Source organism: Lolium perenne, chromosome 4 (genome assembly GCF_019359855.2).
Source record: "Lolium perenne isolate Kyuss_39 chromosome 4, Kyuss_2.0, whole genome shotgun sequence".
NCBI lineage: Eukaryota > Viridiplantae > Streptophyta > Magnoliopsida > Poales > Poaceae > Lolium > Lolium perenne.
The window spans coordinates 12,069,937-12,094,039 of NC_067247.2; the positions used below are offsets into that span (position 1 = coordinate 12,069,937).

The 24,103-nt window shown below is 48.5% G+C and overlaps 3 protein-coding genes across 3 annotated transcripts; 1 reads left to right on the forward strand and 2 right to left on the reverse strand.

Annotated features, from left to right (window-relative positions):
• Positions 1–11,526: 11,526 nt before the first annotated feature.
• Positions 11,527–17,177, reverse strand: LOC127291778 (uncharacterized). Its single transcript, XM_071828856.1, has 8 exons — positions 16,329–17,177; positions 15,669–16,233; positions 14,589–14,874; positions 13,944–14,116; positions 13,660–13,731; positions 13,070–13,536; positions 12,492–12,968; positions 11,527–12,409 (listed from the first exon to the last, which is right to left on the reverse strand). The coding sequence occupies exons 1-8, from the start codon at positions 17,175–17,177 to the stop codon at positions 11,651–11,653; spliced, it is 3,648 nt and encodes a 1,215-aa protein (XP_071684957.1). The 3' UTR covers positions 11,527–11,650.
• Positions 17,178–18,660: 1,483 nt separating this feature from the next.
• Positions 18,661–20,119, forward strand: LOC127291781 (uncharacterized). Its single transcript, XM_051321101.2, has 4 exons — positions 18,661–18,840; positions 18,920–19,125; positions 19,316–19,545; positions 19,658–20,119. Exons 1-4 carry the CDS (start codon positions 18,728–18,730, stop codon positions 19,934–19,936), a joined length of 828 nt encoding a protein of 275 aa, XP_051177061.1. The 5' UTR covers positions 18,661–18,727; the 3' UTR covers positions 19,937–20,119.
• A 96-nt stretch (positions 20,120–20,215) lies between these two features.
• On the reverse strand, positions 20,216–23,692 carry LOC127291780 (S-adenosylmethionine carrier 1, chloroplastic/mitochondrial). The gene is made up of 11 exons (XM_051321100.2): positions 23,549–23,692; positions 23,380–23,462; positions 22,664–22,740; positions 22,354–22,444; positions 22,084–22,137; positions 21,915–22,010; positions 21,608–21,697; positions 21,144–21,195; positions 20,944–21,005; positions 20,773–20,853; positions 20,216–20,558 (listed from the first exon to the last, which is right to left on the reverse strand). The coding sequence occupies exons 1-11, from the start codon at positions 23,604–23,606 to the stop codon at positions 20,433–20,435; spliced, it is 870 nt and encodes a 289-aa protein (XP_051177060.1). The 5' UTR covers positions 23,607–23,692; the 3' UTR covers positions 20,216–20,432.
• Positions 23,693–24,103: the final 411 nt, after the last annotated feature.

Below are 24,103 nucleotides of genomic sequence, written 5' to 3' on the forward strand. Positions count from 1 at the left end.
CATGGCTAATGCCAACCAGGATCCCACCAGCTGTCTTAACAGCTGGTAGCCAGTTCCAAGAGAATCTACCTCCTGGATCAAGTTGGAACAATTGTAAACTAGTGAACTCCTCCTTTTTAGATTCAGAGAAGCAAATAATATCAGGGCATACTTCTCTAATGAGATCATGCACTCTAGTAATTTTATCAGGCCTGTTTAGACCTCTAGAATTCCAAATTAGAGCTACTACCATTTTTAAAGATCAACTATTTCCTACCTCTTTTCCTACTCTGGACTAAAGTCCAAGGTTCATTCTCATCAGGTACATCACTAAGGTGATCATCCTGTTCATCTACCAACTCATTCTCATCCTCCAAACCTGCTCTAAGTTCTTCCATAGAGAGACTAATGTCTTTGGGAAGAAAAGAAGCAGGGTTAGAGAGGTGAAAATCTTCAAGCCTCTTAATTTCACCTTCTTTTATTTTATCAATGACACTATCAGCATTTTTGGTTTTACTCCCTAGGCTAATGCTAGCATTTTTAGCTCTTTTTAATAAAAGATGATTATCAAGAGCAGCAAAAGAATTGGAAATGCCAAGAGTCTTATTACCTTTGGGAATCTCCAAAATTTTCTCCTTCTTGAGGTCTTGAGCTTTTTCAATCACACTCTTGCCATCCCTAGGAATTCTTGAACTCATCCTAGTTGCTTGAACAGGACCCCACTGCTTCTTCTCCTTCCAGGCCATTGGAGGCACAGGAAGGTCAGGCTTGCTGCTCACCATGAACTCCTTCCCCACATTGGAAGCTTCCACATCATCATCACTCTCCTCATCAAACTGCTGAATCAGGTTCTTCCCAATATTATCCTCAGCTCTTCTCTCCACCAAGACACCTTCATTAGGGATGTGTGCCTCCTTGCCATACACCCTGGCTTGGACACTTGTCTCCAGGCTCATATGAGCAACTCTAGGACCAGAGCTTCCAGTAGGAATGGAAGGCTCTATCTCCATTTTGCTATTGCTACCCCCAGATTTGTTCTTATCCAGAGCTCTGAAATCATCCCCAACATCAGTATCATCCTCAAGCTTGCCTTCATCACAAGTCTGATCAGGATCCTCACCATCATCATCATCAAGATCAATAGGTTCCCCCTCATTCTCCACCAGGAAGTTAATCAGAAAGAAGCATTGTTCCATTTCAAAGAGCTTATTGGCAGGGATCTTGGACTTGTCCCTCACAGAGACTTTGACTCTCACCTCTTTGTAGAAGCTTCTAAAGATGCCATGCCAGTCAATATTAACAAGGACTCCCAGAGCAGTGGACACCTGGCAAATAGTCTTCCAAGTAAGCCACTTAGCAGGGATGCCAGTGATCCTGACCCACACCTCCTGGAATTCCTCAAAAGGTTCAGCTTCACCTTCCCAGTTAACAAAGTATATCACCACACCATCTTTTTTGAGGTTGATGGAGGGATATTCCACCAGTTCCTTGACCCTTTTGCTTGGAGGAAATCTCACCAGAAATCTCTTAGGCCCAAGCTGTCGAATCTGCCAATACCAGTTGACCTTCCACATATCATTGAAGCACTTCTCTAATTCCTCAGCAGATATCTCCCCATCTTTGACAACTACCACACCAACATTATCCATGTTAAGCCACTGAACAGCTTCAGGCCCCTCCACCTCCACATGGAAGAAACCCAATCCAGGATTGGCACTTCCCCAATACTGAGCAGTGGGAAGCAGAGAGTACCACATCAGACAGTTATCCATATGGTGCCCAGTTTTACTGCAGATAAAGCACCTCTTGATCCTGGTACACAACCCAACATAATGACCCAACTCACCACAATTGTAGCAGGTCACATTCTTGAATTTAGGATCCAGAGCAGGTCCAGGCCCAGAAACAAGATTCACATGCAAGTTGCTGCCACTTCTATCACCACTATTCTTAGAACCATCAGAAGCAGTACCTTTCAGACTTTTCTTCTTGTTTTTGCTGCTGCCAGAATTTTGCTGCTGTAAAGGCAATTGACTAGCACTACTCCCCTAGCTGTTTGATTGTGGCAGAGTAGAAGCAACTCCTTGCGGCATCATCAACATAGGATTGAAACCAGGAGGGGGAAGTTGCTGGTTACCAAAGAACCGCGGCCACTGCGCCATCTGCATGTTCCACATACTGGGATTCATCATCGGATACATACCTTGACCATTCCCCCCCCATCTGCTGAATCATAGGTTGCTGAAACTCCGACTTGATTGGAGCCAACTCAGGGACGATACTGAGAGGGACTGCCGTCGTATTTGAGGTAGTCGCAGTCACTGGAGGGACACGACCGCCAGTACCACGTCCACCAACGGCACCTCCCGCTCTCCCCATACCTCTACCTCCACCGGCCATCTTGACGATCTCGACGAAGGATCTCCTTCCTTCGACCGCTCCCCACAGATCAGCAAACTTGATGACAGTAGGCTTGGGAAGAAATCCAGGTCTAGCCGGGTAGCAATCAGAAGGTGTGAACGATTTTGATTGGACTAGATCCTTCCTGACCCAGACAAGGGTCCGGGAAACAGGAGGAACCCTAGACTTGGTCAGGAGATTGTGGTCTGAAGCCGCCACCAGCTCCTTTTTATCCATCCTGGAACACGGCATTTCAAAACCCGCCACCCCCACATTACCAACAACGGTTGGATTTCGCACAGGTGGAACCCATCGACGGTCACCAGCGACTGCCAGACCAGCACGGTTGCGAAGCGGGCCCCGCCTCGGAGTAGATCCCCCAATCCTCACCGGCGAGGAGGACCTCGTCGGCGACGGGTCTCCTCTCCGAATCCGATCGAGCCTCCGCCGCTGAACCTCAACACTTCGGCAACCAACAGCACCTTCACCTCCCACCCGAGCTGGAGTAGGCCTCAATGGTGACCCGCGAAACGAGATCACGGCGTCCAATTCTCCAAATCCTCCAGCCCTTACTCCGCCATGAGACGCCTCGGATCGTCGGGATCCTTCATTTTGACCATCGCCAGCGCCGCAGCCACTTGCTCCTCGAGCCCCTGCCCCGAGATTTGCGGCCGCCAGCCCTTCTCCATCTGCTTGATCGCCCACTCCGAAGCTAGGCTGATCTGGAGGATCAGAAGCTTCCGCCGCAAAATAGCCTGCCGACGCTCCTCTGCCATCACCACCTCCTTCTCCCTCCGCCTTCTCTCCTCGCCCAGCCGAACCTCCTCTGCAAACGACGGGAACCCCGCTGTCCACTTCGAGGTAGACATGTCCCTCCGCCGTACGCACTGGAGAGTACCAGCGCCGGCGGGCGCTCGAGGTGGGAAGAGAGGCGGCGGCGGCGGCGGTGGGGCGAGATCGCCTGGGAATCGCCAGATCGCCTAGGTGTGGGTGTGCTGGACGTGTCGGAGAACCTAGGCTACTGAAGCGTGTTAGTTTCGCACGGATAAGATACTCGATCGATCGGGTAGATTAATCGGAGACGACAACGACCGGCCTTGGCTGTTTCTAAACCCTAGTTTCCTGCCGGCCGCCTGCACGACGAAATGTCGCGGGCGTTGCGATCGATCCTCATTCGGCCTGTACAGAGCCTCCTCTATACCAGTCTCCGTCCGGTCGGCCGCCGTGTGATCCAGCACAGCAGCAACTTGATGGGGTCACAAGGATACGCCTCCAACTGTAGTGGCGATCTGCACGCCGCCGAGACGAAACGTCATCTATACGTGGTGCTGGATGACTACGAGGACGGCTACCGCATCCAGAAGCTGGACCTCGACGCCGACCAGGACGGCGAAGGAGTTGATTCTCTCAACTCACGAACTAGCTAGCTCTCTCTGTAGTTGTTTCACACAACACACGTACACAAGCACACGAGTGTTTTTGGTGACCAGCTGTTTCGCACAGCCTAGTCTTTTCTCTTTCACTCTATAACTTGGTGATTTCAACTCTGATGCATACAAGATATAAATAGGCAGCTAACCCTGCCACTAACTCCACGCTCACCACTAACTGCACGAGCTAGTCTAATGGATCATGCACACACGACTAACTCACTTAGCCACTACTGACGCTGAGATCCACAGGACTCGGACACACACGTTACAGCTAGTTTTCTTGACTGATTAAACCTGACCGACTTGACTACCTAACATGCAGACTACTGGATTCATGCGGTACCGTTTCACACGGCAACGGCGCCGGCTTCACGCCGCTCTCGCCACATTCCAGCTGAAGCCACCAGCTATACGTGTCTCACGTACATCTGCATACTTAAGATACTGACTCATACTAGCTACATGCAATACGAAAGTAAAGATGCAGATACATATATCAAGATTATGTTAGGATTGATCTCCATCGCACCAGAGCCCAACGGCTCTGGCACGACCCCTTGACCTCGTCCGCGCCCTGATCGGGGGCGCCCAACCATTCGCTGGTTGGTGGGCCCCTGTCGCCTGCACTATAAAGAGTGGTGGGGGCCAGTGGCACAGGTTACGAGGTTGCCCTGAGCTGCCACTCGCCCCACCAGACGACCCACCGATTAGGGTTAGTGCAGTGCCGACGGGAAGCTCAGCCGCCACCCCTCTCCCTCGACCTCACGCCGTCGCCGTCGCCACCATGTCGACTTCGACGGGTTCGTCCTCCTCGCAGGGAGAAGGTAAACCTCACAGGCCGCAGTATTACATCCTACTCGGCTAAGATCTACTCTAGACGATATAGTGCATCTATCATTGGTATCAGAGCCATCTAGTGTGTAGATCTTGTACTAATTCGGGTAGAAAAGTCATAGAAACCAACCCTAGATCATCCCGAAGTTCGAAACCCTAACCCTAATTCGAGAAGGGGAAAAGGGGGCAAAGAAATCCTTACAGGCCGGGGCCATGGGCTCGCCGGCAAGAAAGTACAGGGGCAGTGGGGCCACCGCGCCGCCACCGCCGACAGTAACCGGCAGCTGCTGCTGCCTGCAAAGAATAGCGCCGCCTCTGCGCCGCTTGCCGGCAACGCGCCCACCCTCGGGTGCACGCGCCGCCGGCAAGAGGGCCAGGGGGGCACCGCCGCGTCTTCTGTCCGCCGTGCCTGGGCGGGTTCTCGTGGTAAGGAATAGATAGAAAGGAAAAGGAGGGCGGCGCGTTGGCGTGTGCAGGGCACGCCGCCGCCGGCCGTCCAGGGCCGCGCGCTTCGGCGGGAGGTGCGACCTCCGCGCCGCCGCTTGAGCACGTAGAGGACAGGTGGGGTAAGGCGGCCGTGGTGCATTCGCCAGTCGCCGGCGGGAGGCGCCGGTCGCCGGCGGGAGGCGCCGGCCGCCGCCACAGAGAGGAGGAGAGACAGGTGAGGGAAAGAAAAAGTGGGCTAGGGTTTGGGGGTCTGCCGTTTTCGGCCCCATTTATACCAGCGCGAAAAGAATGGCTGACCGTCAGATGGATCCGACGGCCAGAAAGATCCGCGGCGTGGCGGCAGTGGCCGGGCCGCGTCGGCAGCGCCACCGGGCAGCGTGGGCACGTCCCCGAGCCGCGTGTGGGCGCGGAGGCAGGCCGCGTGCGGGCCGCGGCAGCAGGCCGCATAGAGGCCGCGTGCGGGCCGCAGTGACAGGCCGCGTAGCAGGCTGTTTCGTGTGCGTGCAGTTGCTGCGCGCCGCACAGGGCGTGCAGGCCGCATGGGCCACATGCCGCGACAGTTCTACAGTTTTTTTGTACAGAGGCATTTTTTGACCTTTTAGGTCAGTTTTGGGCCTACTTTTGCATACCTAACAAATTGAACCAACGAGATATTTGTTTTAGGAAATGAAAAGTAACAGTAATGTCTCTGAAAAGTTGAAAAGTTAATAGTTTAAAGTTAAGTTTTCCGCTGCAATAGTAAAAGAAGCATTTTTGTCAAGTTTTTTCCTGAGCAAATTGAACCAACGAGATATTTGTTTTAGGAAATTAAAAAGTAACAGAGATGCTTCTAAAAGCTTTAAAGTTTAATAAATTTAAAGTTTCCGCTGCAAATAGCTAAAGTTGCATTTCAATTTTTAAAGAAATGATTAAAGTGATTATTGTGATAATTATGGTTGTGTTATTTTTTGACCAACGTTATTAATGACATGATCGTGATTTTTTGCAATAAGAGGTGCATTTATCTCTATTTTCTGCCCAACGGTGATATAGATTTAATTGCACAAACAGTTGTATGTTCTAATTTTGACCAACGTTGGATTATTGCATGCAATTATTGTTATGATCTCATTTCATTGTGGTTAAAGGAGGGTACTACTTGATAAGTTGCATCAAGGATGTTCAACCCTCAAAGGTGACAACTACACTGAATGGAGAAAAGAAGGTCGATTTGTGCTGAGGTGGACTGGGTTCCCACAGCCGGTCAGACCAAAAGATCCAGTCAGAAATGACAAGGATGATGATGCTGCATGGCAGTATAAAAGGTGGCTAAGTGCCATTTATAAAGAATACAATTGAGAACGCTATTGTGAGCTCAATTGCAGAGTGTGCTTCTGTAAGGGAGTATCTTGAAATAATAAAGAGCCAGTTCACTGGTTCTTCAAAGATATGTGCGACCCAGCTGCTGAAGCAACTGGTGACAGAAAATTACACATGGACAGGAAGGACATGACAAGTGTGCCACATGTTGTAATAATGCTTATGTGGGTGTTGTCTGTGTGTAATGTGAGTGAAAAAGTGTTGTCCGCGTTGGACAAAGAACAAAAGAAAAGAAAAGAAAAGAACCGATGAATTGTCGAAATATGGCATTGTCGCTTAGGCCATATTTCGAGGGGGAGAATAGAAAGACTTGTTAAAAATGGTATTCTTCCTCCATTAGAATTCTCAGACATAGAACAACGCATCGATTGCATTAAAGGAAAATTTGTAAAGGTTGATTAAAAAGGGTGCAAATCGATGCACAGCAACACTAGAAATAATTCACACCGAGATATGTGGATCATTTCCTATGAAAAGTGTGGATGGCTATGATTCGTTCATAACATTCACGAATGATTACTCCCGATATGGTTATATTTATCCAATAAAAAACAGAAGCGTTGGATAAATTCAAAATATTCAAAGCTGAAGTTGAAAATCAGCATGATAAAAGAATAAAGATAGTCAGGTCTGATCGTGGAGGGGAGTACTACGGTCGACATACTCCATATGGCCAAGTCCCTGGACCTTTTGCAAGGTTTCTACAGGACACTGGAATAGTCGCCCAGTACTCGATGCCGGGCGAACCTCAGCAGAATGGGATAGCTGAAAGGCGCAACCGTACCCTTATGGATATGGTGCGCAGTATGATGAGCTATTCCACCCTACCATTGGGATTGTGGATTGAGGCGCTAAGAAACCGCTATTCACATTCTAAACAGAGCACCAAGCAAATCGGTGCCCAAAACGCCGTATGAGCTATGGACAGGGAGAGTGCCTTCTCTAAACCACCTGAAAGTGTGGGGGAGCCCTGCTGAGGCCAAAGTATTCAATCCAAATATCGCAAAGTTAGATACCAAAACAGTCAGCTGCCATTTTATTGGCTATCCTGAAAAGTCAAAAAGTTATCGTTTCTACTGTCTAAAGAAATACACAAAGTTTGTGGAAACGAGACATGCTGTCTTCTTAGAAGACGAAATGACGAGGGGGAGCATGGTAGCTCCGAAAATTGATCTTGAGGAGAAGAGGGTGCATGCACCTAATCCGATGACTCAGGAGCCATTTTTTGCGCTACCATGTGCACCTGTACCGACGATCCCATCGATTGTGGTGCAAGCGCCTGTTGTGACTCCACCCATGACAACGATGAGTGAAAGTTCGGAACATGTCCGTCAGGAGCCGAATGAACCATTTGTTGAGCATGAAAGGGAGCAACAACAGCCACCTCCTTAAAAAAAGGTATAAAGCACGACTTGTGGCAAAAGGATTTACACAAAGAGAAGGGATAGATTACTATGAGATATTTTCTCCGGTCTCATGTAAGGATTCCTTCAGAATCATCATGGCACTAGTTGCACATTTTGATTTAGAGTTGCATCAAATGGATGTAAAGACGACATTTCTAAACGGGGATTTAGAAGAAAATGTCTACATGAAACAACCCAAAGGTTTTATCATGGAAGGCAAGGAAGAAATGGGATGCTGCCTAAAGAAATCCATTTATGGATTAAAGCAAGCCTCCAGACAGTGGTATCTAAAGTTTAATGAAACAATTAAGAGATTTTGATTTAAAGAAAATATTGAGGATAATTGCGTTTATGCAAAGTTTAAAAGTGGGAAATATATTTTCCTAATCTTGTATGTGGATGATATTCTGCTTGCCAGCAGTGATGTTAGTCTACTGCAAGAGACAAAGAAGTTCTTGTCCTCAAAATTTGATATGAAAGATCTTGGTGAAGCGTCATATGTTTTGGGCATAGAAATTCACCGAGATAGAAACAATGGAGTATTAAGACTATCGCAAAAGGCTTATTTAGAAAAGATTCTAAGTAAGTATAATATGCATAAGTGCAGTGCCACACCTGCCCCTATAGTCAAGGGCGACAATTTTGGGAAACATCAAAGTCCCCAAAATCAATACGAGCTCGATCAAATGAAAGCGGTTCCATATGCTTCGGCTATTGGAAGCCTACAGTATGCACAAGTGTGCACTCGCCCTGACTTAGCATTTATCACCGGAGTACTCGGTAGATATCAAGAAAATCCAGGTTTTGAACACTGGAAAATGGTAAAGAAGGCATTGCGTTATGTGAAAGGCACAAAGAGTTACATGCTAACATACAGAAGATCTGATTACCTAGAAATAAGAGGGTATTCAGATGCAGATTTTGCGGGGGATAAAGATGATAGAAAATCCACATCTGGATATGTATTCACCCTCGCAGGGGGAGCTATTTCGTGGAGTAGCTCCAAAAGGATCATAGTTGCATCATCCACGATGTATGCAGAATTTATAGCATGTTATAAAGCCACGGGGCAGGCATTATGGTTAAAGAAATTCAAACCCGACTTGAAAGTGGTAGATTGTATTGACAAACCACTAAAGATGTACTGCGACAATGATCTCGCAGTATTTTATGCTCACAACAACAAGTCGAATACAGCTACGAAACCAATTGAGGTTAAGTATTATGTTGTGAAACACAAGGTCCAGGATCAAACTATAAGTCTCGAGCATATAAGGACAAAAGATATGCTTGCGGATCCGCTAACGAAAGGCTTACCACCCAGCGTGTTCAAGGAGCACGTAGCCGGCATGGGTTTAAGGGAAAGTCTTACCTATCCTGGATCATAAGAGGCCCAAAAGTAAAAGAATTTGTTTCAAAACAGAGAAGTGTATTGTGGCTGTCTGATTCTATCGGCAATAGAGCTGTGACGATGAAACATGCCCTATGGACTGATCCAAAATGAAACGAATAAAGTGAAAGTATAAAGTTAAAAGAAAAGTTGAGATCAAGGGGGAGAATGTTAGGATTGATCTCCACCGCACCAGAGCCCAACGGCTCTGGCACGACCCCTTGACCTCGTCCGCGTCCTGATCGGGGGCGCCCAACCATTCGCTGGTTGGTGGGCCCCTGTCGCCTGCACTATAAAGAGTGGTGGGGGCCAGTGGCACAGGTTACGAGGTTGCCCTGAGCTGCCACTCGCCCCACCAGACGACCCACCGATTAGGGTTAGTGCAGTGCCGACGGGAAGCTCAGCCGCCACCCCTCTCCCTCGACCTCACGCCGTCGCCGTCGCCACCATGTCGACTTCGACGGGTTCGTCCTCCTCGCAGGGAGAAGGTAAACCTCACAGGCCGCAGTATTACATCCTACTCGGCTAAGATCTACTCTAGACGATATAGTGCATCTATCAGATTAGACCCAACACGGCGGTGCGCGCGTCCTGCCGGATCCTCCGGTGCTCCGCGTGGCAGTCGCGACGGTGACCGAGCACGCGCAGTTCGCCGGCGTGGGCAGCAGCATCGTAGCAAGAGGGGCGAGCCTCGACACAGAGTGTTGGAGCGATTACTGCAGCGTTCGCCAGTTGTTCGTCTACGACACCGAGACGGCGCGCGGAGATTGAAGTCACGCATCACCAACCAAGAGGATACAGAGAGGAAGGCTACAAGGCGGCCGTGGCAGTCGGGGGCAGGCTGTACGTGCTTGGCAACGAGCGCAAGCCGTTGTGGAGCTCGTACCAGCGGAACGGCGGCGCGCACGTGCACTGCCGGGATCCACATCCCGTCTCTGGCACCGGGTGGTCCTCCTGGGAGCCAGTGGGCTACTGCTCGCGGTGGTCGTGCAGGCAGCAGTGCTGGAATGCTCCGACGTCCCCGTTCTTGGCGAAGGACGTCACAGCCTACGCGGTGGCGGCGCACGAGCCTGCGCAGGCCGAGCACGAGATCGTCGTGTCCGTGAGTGCCACGTTCGACGGGGACGGTAATCAGCTGGGCGCCGGCACCTTCTCCTTCAGCACGGCGAGCCCCGAGTGGACGCGGTGCGGTGACTGGCAGATGCCGGTCCATGGCCTCGCCCACCACGATGAAGGGCTGGACACGTGGGTTGGGCTCCATGCCGTGCACCACAGTGGGGACATGGATCGTCCTCGCGTGGCAGTGACGGACGGGCGCCTCTGCGCCGGCCATTTCACGTCCGGCCCCACGGACTGGAAGGTCGGCGGGGAGAAGCTGTTCCGGCTCGACGAGGACGTTGCGGCTGGCTGGAGGCACCTCGATGCCAAGCTGGTGCCTATGACGCCGCACGATGGGGGCGGGGAGTACTGCCTGATGGAGCGCCTGGTGCCGTCAAAGGGGGATGAGTGCTTGGGTGACGGTGACGACAAGAACAAGTTCTTTGGTGAGTGGTTGCCCGAGGAGGAAGAGTGTCTCCTCCGGCTGACCGCTTTCCGCGTGGAGCGGGGGAACGATGGCGAGCCTGTGGCGACGGCTCGGCGCGCGGCACGCTCTTATAGATTGTCCAGATACAACAAGTTTTTTGATGCTCAAGCGTTCTGGATGTAATGCGCATTTGAAGGCTTGGTTGAGTTCATGCAGTATCTTGGCTTGTGATTCTAAATTCAGTTTCGGGCATTCCAACTTTGACAATGATTTTTCAAGTTTTAAGTCCTCTTTGATGTGACATTTTATTTTTTGGAGTATATTATGAAGATGCTTGGACAGTTAGAGGAGTATGAACATTAGCTAATCACGTGATTTTGATTTATTTGATTGCGTCACGGGAAAAGCAAAGAATTATTTTCTAGAGGTTCTGTACATTCAGAATTTCCTATAAATTGTAGTGCGAAAGATTACTTAGGAAAAATTCTTACAAGCACGCCGTAAGGATTCCAATCCTTCCCGTAAAAATCCTTTGAATGGAAGAGGCCCTTGAATAGGTTTCCAGAATTATAGCTGTAAATTGTGTTCACATATCCTTCTGCCCAGTCGGTCACAGACATGAATCTTGGGTTATATTCATATTTGAGACTGAAAGTAGTGAGCTTTTACTGATTCCAAAAACAGTATGGGGAAGTGCAAACAACGTGCATTCTCTTCAGGCTTGAGAAACAAAATTCACATAAATTGGGATCGTCCGTACATTTCTTTTACGGCTTTTACATTGCTGTGCAGAAAAATGATTTTCAGGACAAAACTGTTTTGCCTGTCCAATGTTAATTAGGACAAAGAAGCTATTTCCTGATTCTGCTAGACCAATTTATTTACTAGGCGGAACTAGCTTCTTGATCTGATCTCCAGTGAGAGTTCCATGCTCAAGGAGGGCATCAGCTAGCACGTGAAGCTCCTTACTGTGCGCCGTGACAATCTTTTTCGCATTCTTGTAAGCCTTGTCCAGTAATTCTTTCACCTCCTCGTCGACCAGGGCTGTTGTATACCCGCTCAAAGCTGCCATCTTCTCACCATCACCATTGCCATAGGAAACAAGACCAATCCGCTGACTCATACAATACTTGGTGACCATGTCTGTCGCTAACTTAGTTGCCTCGCTTAGATCAGACAGGGCACCAGAAGTCACCTCGTTGTCCCCAAATATAAGCTCCTCAGCCACTTTACCTCCCATGAGGATATCCAATTTTGCCAACATCTTTTTCCTTGAGACTTTATACGCATCTTCTTCCTCTGGCAGCTGCATCACCATGCCAAGAGTGTTGCCTCTCGGGACAATGGTAGCCTTGTGGATAGGGCGAGAACCATCCGTGTGCAAAGCAACAAGTGCCCTACCTCCCTCGTGGTACGCAGTCATCTTCCTGCATTTATCAGGTATAACAGCTGATTTGCGCTCGCCACCCATCATGATCTTGTCCTTGGCGTATTCAACATGATCCATCATAACAGCTTCTGCCCCATCCTTGGCAGCCTTAAGAGCAGCAACGTTCACCAAGTTTGTAAGGTCTGCACCTGAGAATCCCGGGGTCCCCCTCGCAATGGCAATCAGATCCACACCCCTGGATTTGACCTAAAAATGGAATCATAGAGAAAGGTCAAGTATTGCACTGAAGACTACAAAGACACTTTATCTTTCTAGACAGAGTATGTACCTTTGACATACAAGCCTCGAGGATCTGCCGCCGGCCCTCGATATCTGGATTAGGAACCTGAACATGACAGTCAAAACGACCGGGTCTAATAGCGGCTTTATCTAGTGACTGCATGAGGTTGGTCGCAGCGAGAACGATGATCCCTTCATTCTGTTCGAAGCCATCCATTTCAACAAGCAGCTGATTCAGCGTCTGCCTCTCTGTCTTTGTATCACCTGCATTCCTGTGCCCAGCAATGGCGTCAATCTCATCGATGAATATTATGCAAGGAGATCGCTTTTTTGCTGCACTGAAGAGCTCCCTCACTCTTTTAGCCCCAACACCCACATAAATCTCCTCGAATTCACTGCCGCTGCACGTGAAGAACGGTACGCCTGCTTCGCCGGCCACAGCCCTTGCCAACATGGTCTTTCCTGTGCCAGGTGGGCCAGCAAGCAGAACACCCTTTGGAAGCTTGCCACCAAGGCTTGTGAAACTCTGCAAAGCACGTAACACTAGGGTAACAATTCCATGTCAAGGAAGAATTATTATTGAATTAAATGAAATCACCTGCAGGTTGATGGCAGTGCCACACTCACGTTGGGATCACGTAGGTACTGAACTATGTCCTCAAGCTCAGATTTGGCTTCATCAACACCCTTCACATCACTGAATTTTGTGCTCGAAACCGTAGGTACTTTCCATTCTTCAGACTCGGGATCTTCTTCCGAATCTTCAGGTTCAGGATCTTCTTCCCAATCTTCAGGATCAAGATCTTCTTCCAAATATTCAGGCTGAAGATCATCTTTCGAATCTTCAGGCTTGGGAACTTCTTCCAAATCTTCTGACTTGGGAACTTCCAGATTCTTCATCAACTGATTAAGGGCTTCAGACTTAGGTACTTCCAGATTCTTCATCAATTGATTAACAGCATAGTAGGCAGCGGCAGTAACTATAAGGCCTCCAGAGGTACGCAGAAGCTCCTTCTTAAGTAGATCTTTCTCTACTATGAAATAGGGTGCAGTTTTAGTACTAAGTCCTTCCTCCTTTGCTGCATTTGAAATTCCTGCATAGAGAATAGAATGCATTCGTGCACATAAAAGTGTTCAAGACAAACTGCCTGCATGTCATTTATGGGGAAAAAAGCAATACACTAATCACTGAATGAGACAAAAGAAAAGGCGGCTACCTCGATAATCGGCCCTCTGACCAGCAAAGCTTGACGGATACCTCTGCTGTACTAGATTTCTAAGCACACTACCTGCACCAATTGAGCACAAAGCAACATTGATTTCCTCAATTGCAACCGTCAACAAAAAAAAAATGGTGTAGTATGACATAGAGTGGTAAGAACTAGCAAATCCGTCTAACTGACATAGAGTGCTAAGCACTACTGGCAGTAGCCGATTAACTATACAGATTAAGCCCATAGTTCACGTGTGTGATGGAGAGAAGAGTAGCCAGATATATTACCAGCGCCACTAGTTGTATTTGCAGCAGGTGCCCTGAAAGAAGCTGCCGCAGCTGCTACCTCATTGTAAATTACGGCCGATCTTTGATTTGTAATATATGTGGCAGCCTGTGTCAGACGAACACATACAAGAGTTAATCCAACCGGACAGTATAGTTGTACTACAAGAGTTAATCTGCAGCGCACAGTGCTTTGCAGTTTCAGACCGATAAGCATCAAGTAAAGAAAGTAGAAATATAATAGTCCTTGGTGTTGAATAACCTCCTCATCAACTTGAGGAACAAAGCACTGAAAATCATGCTGGAAAAAAAATAACATAACGACCTTGGAGAGTGCGCGGCGGCAGGCCATGATGAACAGGAATTGGAGATTGATGTGAGCCTCAGAATCGCTGAAACTAATATAGTCTGCTATTATGTGTGTTTCTCGGCACCAACCTTAATTTCTGGATCGCATGTTTTTGTACATATAAAATCATATGTGTAGTATCGTGTATGGACTTGCTACTGCTGCTAAGGCAAGGCATGCAAATGTTGTATCAGGACTCTAGCAGCAGTAATCGATTACGGCTGAAGAATACCAAAATAGGACGATGATTTTATATACTATATACAAAAAAAAAAAGGTTTCAGGTAAATGGGCTTAACCGATTCGCTGCAGTGGGTTCACCTGCGGCGAAGCTTCTCGGAAGAATGGTCACGCCGTAGCAGATGTCGCCGGCTGCAGCAACGAGGAGCGGAGCAGAGAAGTACGGTGAGCTTGGTCCCGGACGTAGCAGAGGTTGCCTCCACAAACCAGCGCCGACCGACCGGATCTGGGCTCCTGCCGCGGCAGGTGGGCTGGCAGGGGCAGCGCGGGGCGGCCTGGACTCCAAAGTGTTGGTGAAGAGGAAGTCGAGGATTGCAATGGAGTTGCAACCGGTGGTGTAGCCATCTGAAAGGGAAAAATTAATAGTCTCGTCGAAAATAACATGTCGCGAGATTAGAATTTTTCCAGAGGATAGATCATAACAGCGGTACTCACGATGATTAGAAGGATAGCCGAGGAACACACACGGAACAGACCGAGGACTGAGTTTGTGTTGTGCAGTAGAGGTGACATTAGGGTAGCACAAGCAACCGAAGACACGAAGAGCATCGTACGATGGTGGATGACCGTGGAGACGCGTATAGGGAACGGAAGACCCTATAGCTTTACATGGGCGGCGGTTTAGGAGGAAGGTTGCGGCAGCAAGAGCTTCTGCCCAAAAGGATGCTGGGAGATGCGCATGAAATAACAATGTGCGCATGGTGTCATTTATAGTGCGGATTGCTCGCTCGGCTTTACCGTTTTGCTGAGATGTGTAAGGGAAGGAGAGACGTAGCGAGGTGCCGTGGGTGGAGAGAAGAGTCTGGACAGTGGAGTTTATGAATTCGGTGCCATTATCAGTTTGAAGAGAGCGTATGGAGGTGTCAAATTGTGTGCGTGCTAGGAGAAGAAATTTTCTAGAGTACGCGGAGCACAAGACTTCTGCTTAAGTGGAAACGACCAATAGTAGTAGGAAAAATCATCGACTATAACAAGATAGTAACGAAAACCAGAATTGCTTATAATTGGTGAGGTCCACAAATCCCAGTGTATCAAATAAAAAATGGCACTAGAAGCTGATGTAGATGGACTAAATGGCAACCGAACATGTTTGCCAAGTTGACACGCATGACAAACCGAGATACTACGAGGTTTATTACACTTTATTAAAGATAGACGCTGGAGAGCCGACATGGCATCTTGACCAGGATGACCTAGACGCTGGTGCCACAAGTCGGTGGCTATGGTGGCGAGCATGGCGGTGGGTGGCACCCGGCGAGTGAAGGAGCCGGGAAAGGTGTAGAGGTCCCCATCACTTTTGCAGCGAAGGATCACGCGACGGGTCTTCAGATCCTTCACAGAGAAACCAAAGGCGTCAAACTCAACCGAACAGTAATTATCACGGGTGAACTGGCGGATAGAAAGCAAATTTCTGATTAAGTGAGGAACTAAGAGAACATGGTTGAGTTTAAAGATTTGACCAGAGGAAGAACGAAAAAGTGTATGACCAAAAGAGGAGATGGGGACGGCGGAGCCTTTACCCACGGTGACAAAGTGTGGAGTGGAAAGAGGGGTAGTAGACATGAGGTTACCATCGCTGTTGGTCATGTGAGAGGTGGCGCCGGTGTCCATCACCCACGACCCTTGCTGGAGGCCGAGGTTGTTGAGAGCGGCGATGAGGCCGGCGTTGTCCCAAGATGGCGCGGTTGAGATGGGTGGAGTCGACTGGTACAGGGGCGCAGAGACAGTGTTGTAGGCCTGGGGCCGTGGGCCGAGGATGCCAGGCACGTTCGGCATGGCGTAGGGAGCACGCCACTGGCCCTGAGGCGGCGAGAAGCAGACCCATGGGCCCGTCGGTGCTGGAGCGCGAGGTGGTGCAGCAGGGGCGCCGCGGCCACCAGTCTTGGGCTGCTTCGGCTTCCAGGTTTGCTTGGGCTCGGCGGAGCCTTGGCAGCCGGCCCCGGTGCAGGTTGTTGGTGGTGGCGCGGGCGAGCCTGGGCAACAAAGGCGGTGGACGCCGCGTTGGAGGCGGCGTTGGTCTGCTGCATCTCCTCCATCAGAAGCATGCCCCGGACGCGGAGGAACGAGGGCAGGGGCTCCGTCATGGAGATGATGGTGGTGGCGGAGGCGAACCGCGGGCTGAGGCCGCGCAGGGTGTTGAGGACGAGGGCGCGCGCAGAGACAGGTGAGTCATTGTCCGCGAGGGCGTCGGCGACGAACTTTTGGCGGCGGCAGTACTCGGTGATGGAGAGGGCGCCCTGCACAAGCTGACGAAACTCGTTATCGAGATAGATGGCCTTGTTCGCCTTGTTGGTGGAGAAGAGCTCGAGGATCGCGAGCCATAGCTGGCGGGCGGTCTGATCGCGAGCGAGGACCATGTCGGCGATGTCCTCGTCAATGCCGGAGTGGAGGATGTTGAGCACGGAGTAGTCGTCCGCGGCCCTTGCGGCGTCAGTGGGGTTGGCGGCGACGGTGCCATCGACGTGGCCGATCAGGCCTGCACGACCCAGGGCGGCGCGCATGTAGATGGACCACTTGGAGTGGTTGCCGGAGGAGAAGCTGAGGACGAGCGGGGCGATGGGACGGGGCGCAGTCCCCGACGGAGCAGTGCCAGAGGCGGAGACGAGCGCGCCGCTCGTGGCGTTGAGGGAGGCGGCCGGGGTCGTCATGGATGCAGCGGAAGAGAGCCGGCGGCGCTAGGGTGAGCTGCAGCTAGGGTTTAGGTGGGGGGCGGCTAGGGTTTAGGATCGAAGAAAATCTGATACCATGTAGAAACCGAGAGGGAGAGAGGTTTTGGGGGGAAGTCTCGCGTTTAGACCACGGGGTTCCTGTTGTATATATAGGCTCGTAGGCCGGTTAGGGTTAGGGTTACAAAGTACGGAATACGTACAAAATACATACGCAACACCTATACAGATATATACAATCTAACACTGTGCCACACCGCGGTGTCCCGGCCGCCCCAAGCAGTGCTCCGCCGGTCCTCGTCGAGCCCATCGCCCACGCTAGCCCGCTCGCCCTCCGCCGGCGCACCGGATCGGTGCCGCTGTTGGGGAGCCCGATCCGGGTGACTGGTGGTATGCTATGTCGTCACCTTCAGCTTCGTCAGTGTTAGTTCTTCTTTGGCATTTCCTCGAACAATTCGGGTGCGTAGTTCGCCACAGAGATTGAGGGACATGCATGTTACAGTCCAACGCCTGGTTGGTTGAATTCTTGCGTTATGGATCAGGCGAGGATTTTTCAAATTTAAATCCTCACTTCGCAGTAATATGTATATATCATTCATTCTCTTGCGTCTTCGGCACAGTACCAAATCGAGTTGAAATTTCACCAAACTCTACTTTGTAGCGGAGTAGTAAGTTGTAAAATTCACCTCTACGAGACCTTGCTTAGATGTACTCCACATTAAGCGTGTAAACGGATCGAATTTTACCGTACTATATTTTATATCATATTTTTTCAACGGATTTTGAAGCAGATTGGATAATAACCGGTTGCGGATTCGGATACGGACATACGAGACCATGGATTTGAAAAGGAGATGGAGCGGATTCTTGCGGAAAATATTAATTGGATATGTTTAGTTTGGAAAACCATACAATAAAATTTTAATTGTTGAAACAAGTGTAACAAATCACACATAAAATAAATAATGTAATACAATAGTATGAATAATTATAACATAATCACATGAAAAAAAGTAGGTTTATATGGATTCAATAATGCAAACACAAGAGTAAGGAGAACAGCTACACATGCTTTAATAATGAGTATCATAAAAAATCTGGCATTTTATATTCGTTGAAGTGACTATATAAGTGAGTTATTGTTAACAGACAAACTCGTCAACTCACTATCTACTAAATATGTCCTAGTAGTATTAGTTTTGGTATTTCGGATAAAAATCGGATCACTCAGATAAAATCCATCTAATAATCCTAAATAATTTTTCGATACAGATATCTGCGTGCTATTTGGTATATAACATATTTGATGTCAAGTTCGAAATCGGATACCCTCATCCCTTGAATTTCTTTAAATCGGATGTGGATTCTCAAAAACGGATTGGAAAACAAATATATACGGAAATTATACGTTTAGGCTCGGCACAGTGACGCACTCGACAGTACAAGCATCACTGGAGTAGAAAAGATGACGCTGCGTGCGTGGCGCCAACGCCCAAGGGGGAGAACCGACCGAACCGGAGAAGGGAAAGGGGATGGGTGACGCCGCCGCCTACGCGAAGCGGGTGCTGCTCACCTGCAACGGCGACGGCGACGCCGACGCCGTCTCGCGGGGGGTCGCCACCAGCCTCGCCAGGCACGGCTGCAGGTACAACCGCCGCCCAACTCGCCGCCGTTCCCCTCGCCTTCTCGTTCGGTTCTGATCCCGCGCCACCACGCGCGCACAGGCTGGTTCTGGTGGGTGGCGAGGGCGCCCTCGCCGCCACGGCGGAGGAGGCGCGGCGCTGTGCCGGCGGAGGAGAGGCGGCCGTCGCGGTGGTGGGGCTGGACTTCGAGGCCTGCGACGAGGCGGCGGCCGCCGCGGCGGTGGAGGCCGCGTGGCGCTGCTTCGGGGACGGCCTCGACGCCCTGGTGAACTGCTGCTCCTACGAGGGTATGAACTGACACTGTGATACACATGCCAATTCAGGATGGTGCCCATGCCCAAGCAAGCTAACCATCAGCATAAATGATCCTTCAGTGTTTTTATCTAATCTTTCAGTCAGATTCAGCTTGTATATGACCCATTAATTACACCGCTGATCCCCTTTCAACCACGGAAATTTGCTTGGCTGTATGAGCAGGGGAAGTGCAAGATTGCCTGAACATAACTGAAAATGACTACAAGAAGACCATGAAAATCAATGTAACCACACCATGGTTTCTCATCAAGGCGATCGCGAAGAGGTTCCGGGAAGCGCAATCCGGTGGATCTATTGTGTGCTTAACACAGATCATCGGCGCCGAGAGAGGATTGTACCCAGGCGCTGCGGCATACGGCACAAGTTTAGGAGCTGTTCATCAGATGGTCAGAGTAAGTCTTCTTGCCTACTGCCAGTACTAAAAGGAAGTCTGAATGCTCCTGGTGATAAACAAATGGACACACTAACTATATACAGTGCTAAATGTGCATCGTTTTCTTTCAGTTGTCAGCAATGGAGCTGGGCAAGCACAAGATCAGGGTGAACGCCATCTGCCGTGGCCTGCACCTGCACGACAAGTTCCCGGTCTCTGTTGGGGAGGGGAAGGCCGAGAGATCGACTGGGGAGGTGATGCCGTTGCAGCGATGGTTGGACCCGGAGAAGGATCTGGCGTCAACAGTGTTGTACCTGATCAGCAACGACTCCCGCTTCATGACAGGCACCACCATCTATGTCGACGGTGCGCAGTCCATCGTGCGGCCACGCATGCGTTCCTTCATGTAGGTTATGCCGGCTATTCAGCACTGGGGTTGGTTGGTCATGTATGGATTTTACTTCTGATATATGTTGTTCATGGAAAGGAGCATTGGTTTGTGCAAAGAGCAAGGGTTGGACAACCAGTCCGTGTGATAATTAACCTGTGTTTAATTTGTGCAAAGAGCGAGTGTGTAATCAGTTAATTGATCAGTCTGTGTGATGATTAAACATGCAGTGCATCATTTGTGCAAAGAAAAGTGTGATAATTAACCACCCGTGATAGTTAAGCAGTGTTTAATCACGGTATAGACTCAAAATAAAAATTGACAAAGACTACAATGTACAAGAGTAGCACAGGAGGTCCCTCTCAGATAAGAAAAACAAACTGAAACTGATCGTATAGCCTATGGTTCTGAAAAATGAAACGCAACCCCAGCAAATAAACTCTGAGCAAAACTTGAGGTGAAATGGCCGGTCATTCTGTCGAGCAAGTCAGCAAAGGATGCACAATTGGTTGGTTGTTTCACTCATCCTTGTCGGCTGTGGCTTTGCGGCTGCTCCTCTCGGCGAGCACGGACTTGGTCTTCTCCAGCACGCCAAAGAAGATGGACCCACCGATGCCGATCCACAGCACCCGTGGCTCGATGCCCTGCCAACATTGTCAAATTCAGAAGAATGCAATGCAAAAGACCCTGACAAACCTATATCATATGATTGCAAGTCAGGTTTAAAAACTATCGGATGATTAACTGAAGATTTTTATTAGTATCAGCTCGTCCAATAATTTTTCAAGAGTTTTAAACTACTTTTCTCACAAATAAATAAAAAAATAAAATGTTATATGCATATCTCTGGTACTGTACCCTCAAGAATGCCTTGGGACCTTCCTCTCGCAAAATTGTTTGAGCACAGCTTACAATTCCAGAGTATTGCTTTGTTTGCCCCTGCAATTGGAAGTTAAAACCAAGATAAATATGAAATATCCAAAAGAGGGTTTCAGTGTGAATGTTTTATCAGAAGGACGAATGATCCACCTGAACCATCAACCTTGTCTTCAGAACATCGAGGGGCGTCGTTATAGCGCCAGTAATTGCACCTAGCGGAAATGAGGCACACAGTGTAAGATATCATCTTGGTACAAAGAGGGGATACAAGAGCACGAAAAGGGAGAAGCCGAATACTGTACAAGAAAAAAATGTAAGTTGGAAAATCATATTAAGAAGTTTGGTTTTACCGGCAAAAGCACCAATAAGTGCATTCTCTGGATCATTCAGCTCCCTCTTTGCCTGGACAGATCATTGAAATGTTCAGTTACATTTCAAGTTCGACAAAAGTTAAGTGATGCTCGGCAAGGAACTTTTTTATTATACAATATGCTCTGCGAGCACGGAACATCAAGCTAAATCAGAATTGTACCTGAATATATTTAATAAAAACAGCATGCAAAAACTCATCTTACATACATCAATGCATCAAACGCAATGTTGTGACAATGAAACTATAATGGCCCTGATCTATGCCATATTATTTAACTGAACAACAATCATGAAGGTATCCAATTTGGGAAGATGTAAATAATCAATCCAATACCGAAACTGAAAATGTTTAAGGCATATAAACAAGAGAGTACTGCATGGGTGTAGCTCAGCAGTATGAATAATAGATATATTATCTCAGAAATGGTAGACTTTGAAGTACCACAAGCTTGTAACCAATTCGAAGTTGCTCATATATGCAGAACTGAATGGCATCGAACGGAAGATCTCGAAGTAAAAATGAACCATACCCCTGTACACCAAAACAAACTATAGTTGGAACAGATAAGATAATGAGGCGTATCGTACAACCAGAAAAGTTCAACAGTAACTAAATAATTATCCATTTTAAGGAGTGATAAATGGAATCAAATCACTATATTTCTCTTGGAATATGAAATAGCAAGGAAAAGTAAAACTTATATCAGTTAAAATATTGTTTGCCAAGTAAGAGCTCAGAAGATACATACAGCATAAAGACCTTTAAATCCCTCCTTGGCAACTATCATACGAACAGCATTAGGCGCAGTACTGAATTGACCAGTTTGCATCCTTTGTTTGACCACCTGTATGCAATGCAATATATTTTCGATGAAAAATGTCATTTATTGTGAAGAAAATTTTAAGAAAAAAACAAACCTCTGTGGGGACACGAATGAGGGAAGCAGCAAACCCTCCAACAGCCCCTGCAGTCTGTACGATCCTCATTCAGAAAACAAAGCTGACATAAACCAACATGCTTAAGGGAGTAAGAATCCATTAAGATGCTGTACAATAGCGTTATTTACGTTTTAGAATTATAAGGGCCAACGACAAGCTTGCTGGTGTAAGTTTGACAAGAGTCAAAAAAGGACCATGTGCCTTGCTTTAAGTAATAAGCTAGTCAACATAAAGTGTGTGTGGACTTACAAGATGAGCAACAGCACTCAAATTATCAGGAAACACGTCCAGTAGTTTCCGTTTAGTTGGCTCATATATTCCCACAAACAGAGCAGAAGCCCTGCAATAATAATTTATAAATTAGCTTAAGTAAACCAGAGCAACATATATGGGAGGCAATTTTCCAGTAGTTTCATCTAATGTTATGAAGCAAAATTGAAGCCATGAATAATGGATACTCAAGTTTTATGAAGAAAAATCGTGATGCAAAGGGGATGCAATATCAAGACTGAAGAGAGTGTGTGCACTAGTCTAACTGTATAACATGTTCTATACTCACGGGAGAACACCAACAAGATTTCCGCCTAATCCAGAATACAGGCCTTTCCATTGAATTTGACTTCCAGCTCGAGCAGCCTGCCGACATAAGAAATCAAGTCAGATAAAACGTGCATGCTGGAATCCTGCAATGTCTGTAAGACATGAACATTTAAAACAGTAAGATTTCTCAGAGTGACACTTAAATGATACCGCCACCCTCAAAAATCGATGGATATTAGCGGTACACATAATAAGTATGCTGAGCAAGCCCAAGCACGATCAGGATTCGTATTCACTTGCCCTGATATGTGCATGGATACAAATCCTTAGAAGAGCAACTGTCCACTGAGAAATTGACTTCGCGGTAACATATAAGAATAAGGGGCCCCAAGCCATTCACATGACTGAAGGGCTTTTTTTTTTTAACTAACAAGAAGAATTAGTTATGGACATTTCATAGAGAACTTGGATTTGTGTCAGGTTCAGACATGGCACCCAATGCAGGTAATAACTACACTTGTGGTATTGTCAGTCATTTGCATATTATCTAACATGGTCAGCATGCAACTCTTGGGCGCTAAATCTTACTAGTACTTGGGAGTGGGTTCTAGGGTCTAAATGCCTGGTCATTACAACCGAGCAAAATCAAAGACCACAAGCAACTCTAACTACCTATACAAGAGTTGACTGCACATCTTCTTCAGGCTAAACAAAGTGGGTAGAGAAGTGATTCACCTGAAGCCTGGTCTTGATGGTGTCGATGGGGTACAGCGCCGTCTCCACCACGACGCCGGCGGTTCCTCCGGCTATGACGCCCTCTGCGCGCGAGCAGGTAAAGCAGTACAGGGTATCAGTCCCCTTCGTCGGGTAAGAGGGGAGGAGGATGAGGGGGAGTTCGACGCACCGCAGAGGACCTGGAGGAAATTGAACGGCTTCTCTTCTCTGCCGCCGCCGCCGCCCATGGCTTGGGTGGTGTTTCTCCCCGCCGCCAAGAACGCGCCACTCTGCGGGGAACAGAAGCTGGAGTCAGGTGAAATTTTGGCGGGCGCAGAGGAGGCCTACTGAGCAGTAGCTAGAAACAAAAATCTGCCGGAGGGAGAGAGGATTCGTGCCTGAGGAGGGGAGGGGAGCGGAGGAGGAGCCGCGGGGAAGAAGATGCAGTGGATTGAGGAAGAAGAAGAAAAAGCCTAGCTTTCGGGATTGGGTCGCAAGCTAAGCTAAAGACCGGATTAATTACAGCGAATGGGCTTTCTTAGTCGATAGGCTCCTGATGGGCCAATTACCGCGTACCAGGCCTAAATCTCATCCAAACTTCGTAGCCCGTGTGCTCTAGTAAGCCCATCCAATCCCTCCTCTATCTAGTGTAGCCCGAGCTTGTTGGCGCCGCAGTTCCAGCCGGGAGCGCCTATTGTCCGCTTCAAGCGAACCTTACGATTGCGTCCGCACACCCCTCGTTACA

Excerpts from the sequence above, each read along its gene's own strand:
- LOC127291780 (XM_051321100.2), bottom strand. The coding sequence starts at position 23,606 with ATGGGCGGCGGCGGCGGCAGAGAAGAGAAGCCGTTCAATTTCCTCCAG. Across the intron at positions 22,445-22,663 it reads AATCTTGTTGGTGTTCTCCC|GGCTTCTGCTCTGTTTGTGG; the intron begins GTGAGTATAGAA and ends TTATTATTGCAG. Across the intron at positions 20,559-20,772 it reads GTCCCAAGGCATTCTTGAGG|GGCATCGAGCCACGGGTGCT; the intron begins GTACAGTACCAG and ends CAATGTTGGCAG.
- LOC127291778 (XM_071828856.1), bottom strand. The coding sequence starts at position 17,177 with ATGACGACCCCGGCCGCCTCCCTCAACGCCACGAGCGGCGCGCTCGTC. Across the intron at positions 14,117-14,588 it reads GAACCCACTGCAGCGAATCG|ATTAACTCTTGTAGTACAAC; the intron begins GTTAAGCCCATT and ends TGTGCGCTGCAG. Across the intron at positions 12,969-13,069 it reads AGTACCTACGTGATCCCAAC|AGTTTCACAAGCCTTGGTGG; the intron begins GTGAGTGTGGCA and ends CGTGCTTTGCAG.
- LOC127291781 (XM_051321101.2), top strand. The coding sequence starts at position 18,728 with ATGGGTGACGCCGCCGCCTACGCGAAGCGGGTGCTGCTCACCTGCAAC. Across the intron at positions 18,841-18,919 it reads CTCGCCAGGCACGGCTGCAG|GCTGGTTCTGGTGGGTGGCG; the intron begins GTACAACCGCCG and ends ACGCGCGCACAG. Across the intron at positions 19,546-19,657 it reads CTGTTCATCAGATGGTCAGA|TTGTCAGCAATGGAGCTGGG; the intron begins GTAAGTCTTCTT and ends GTTTTCTTTCAG.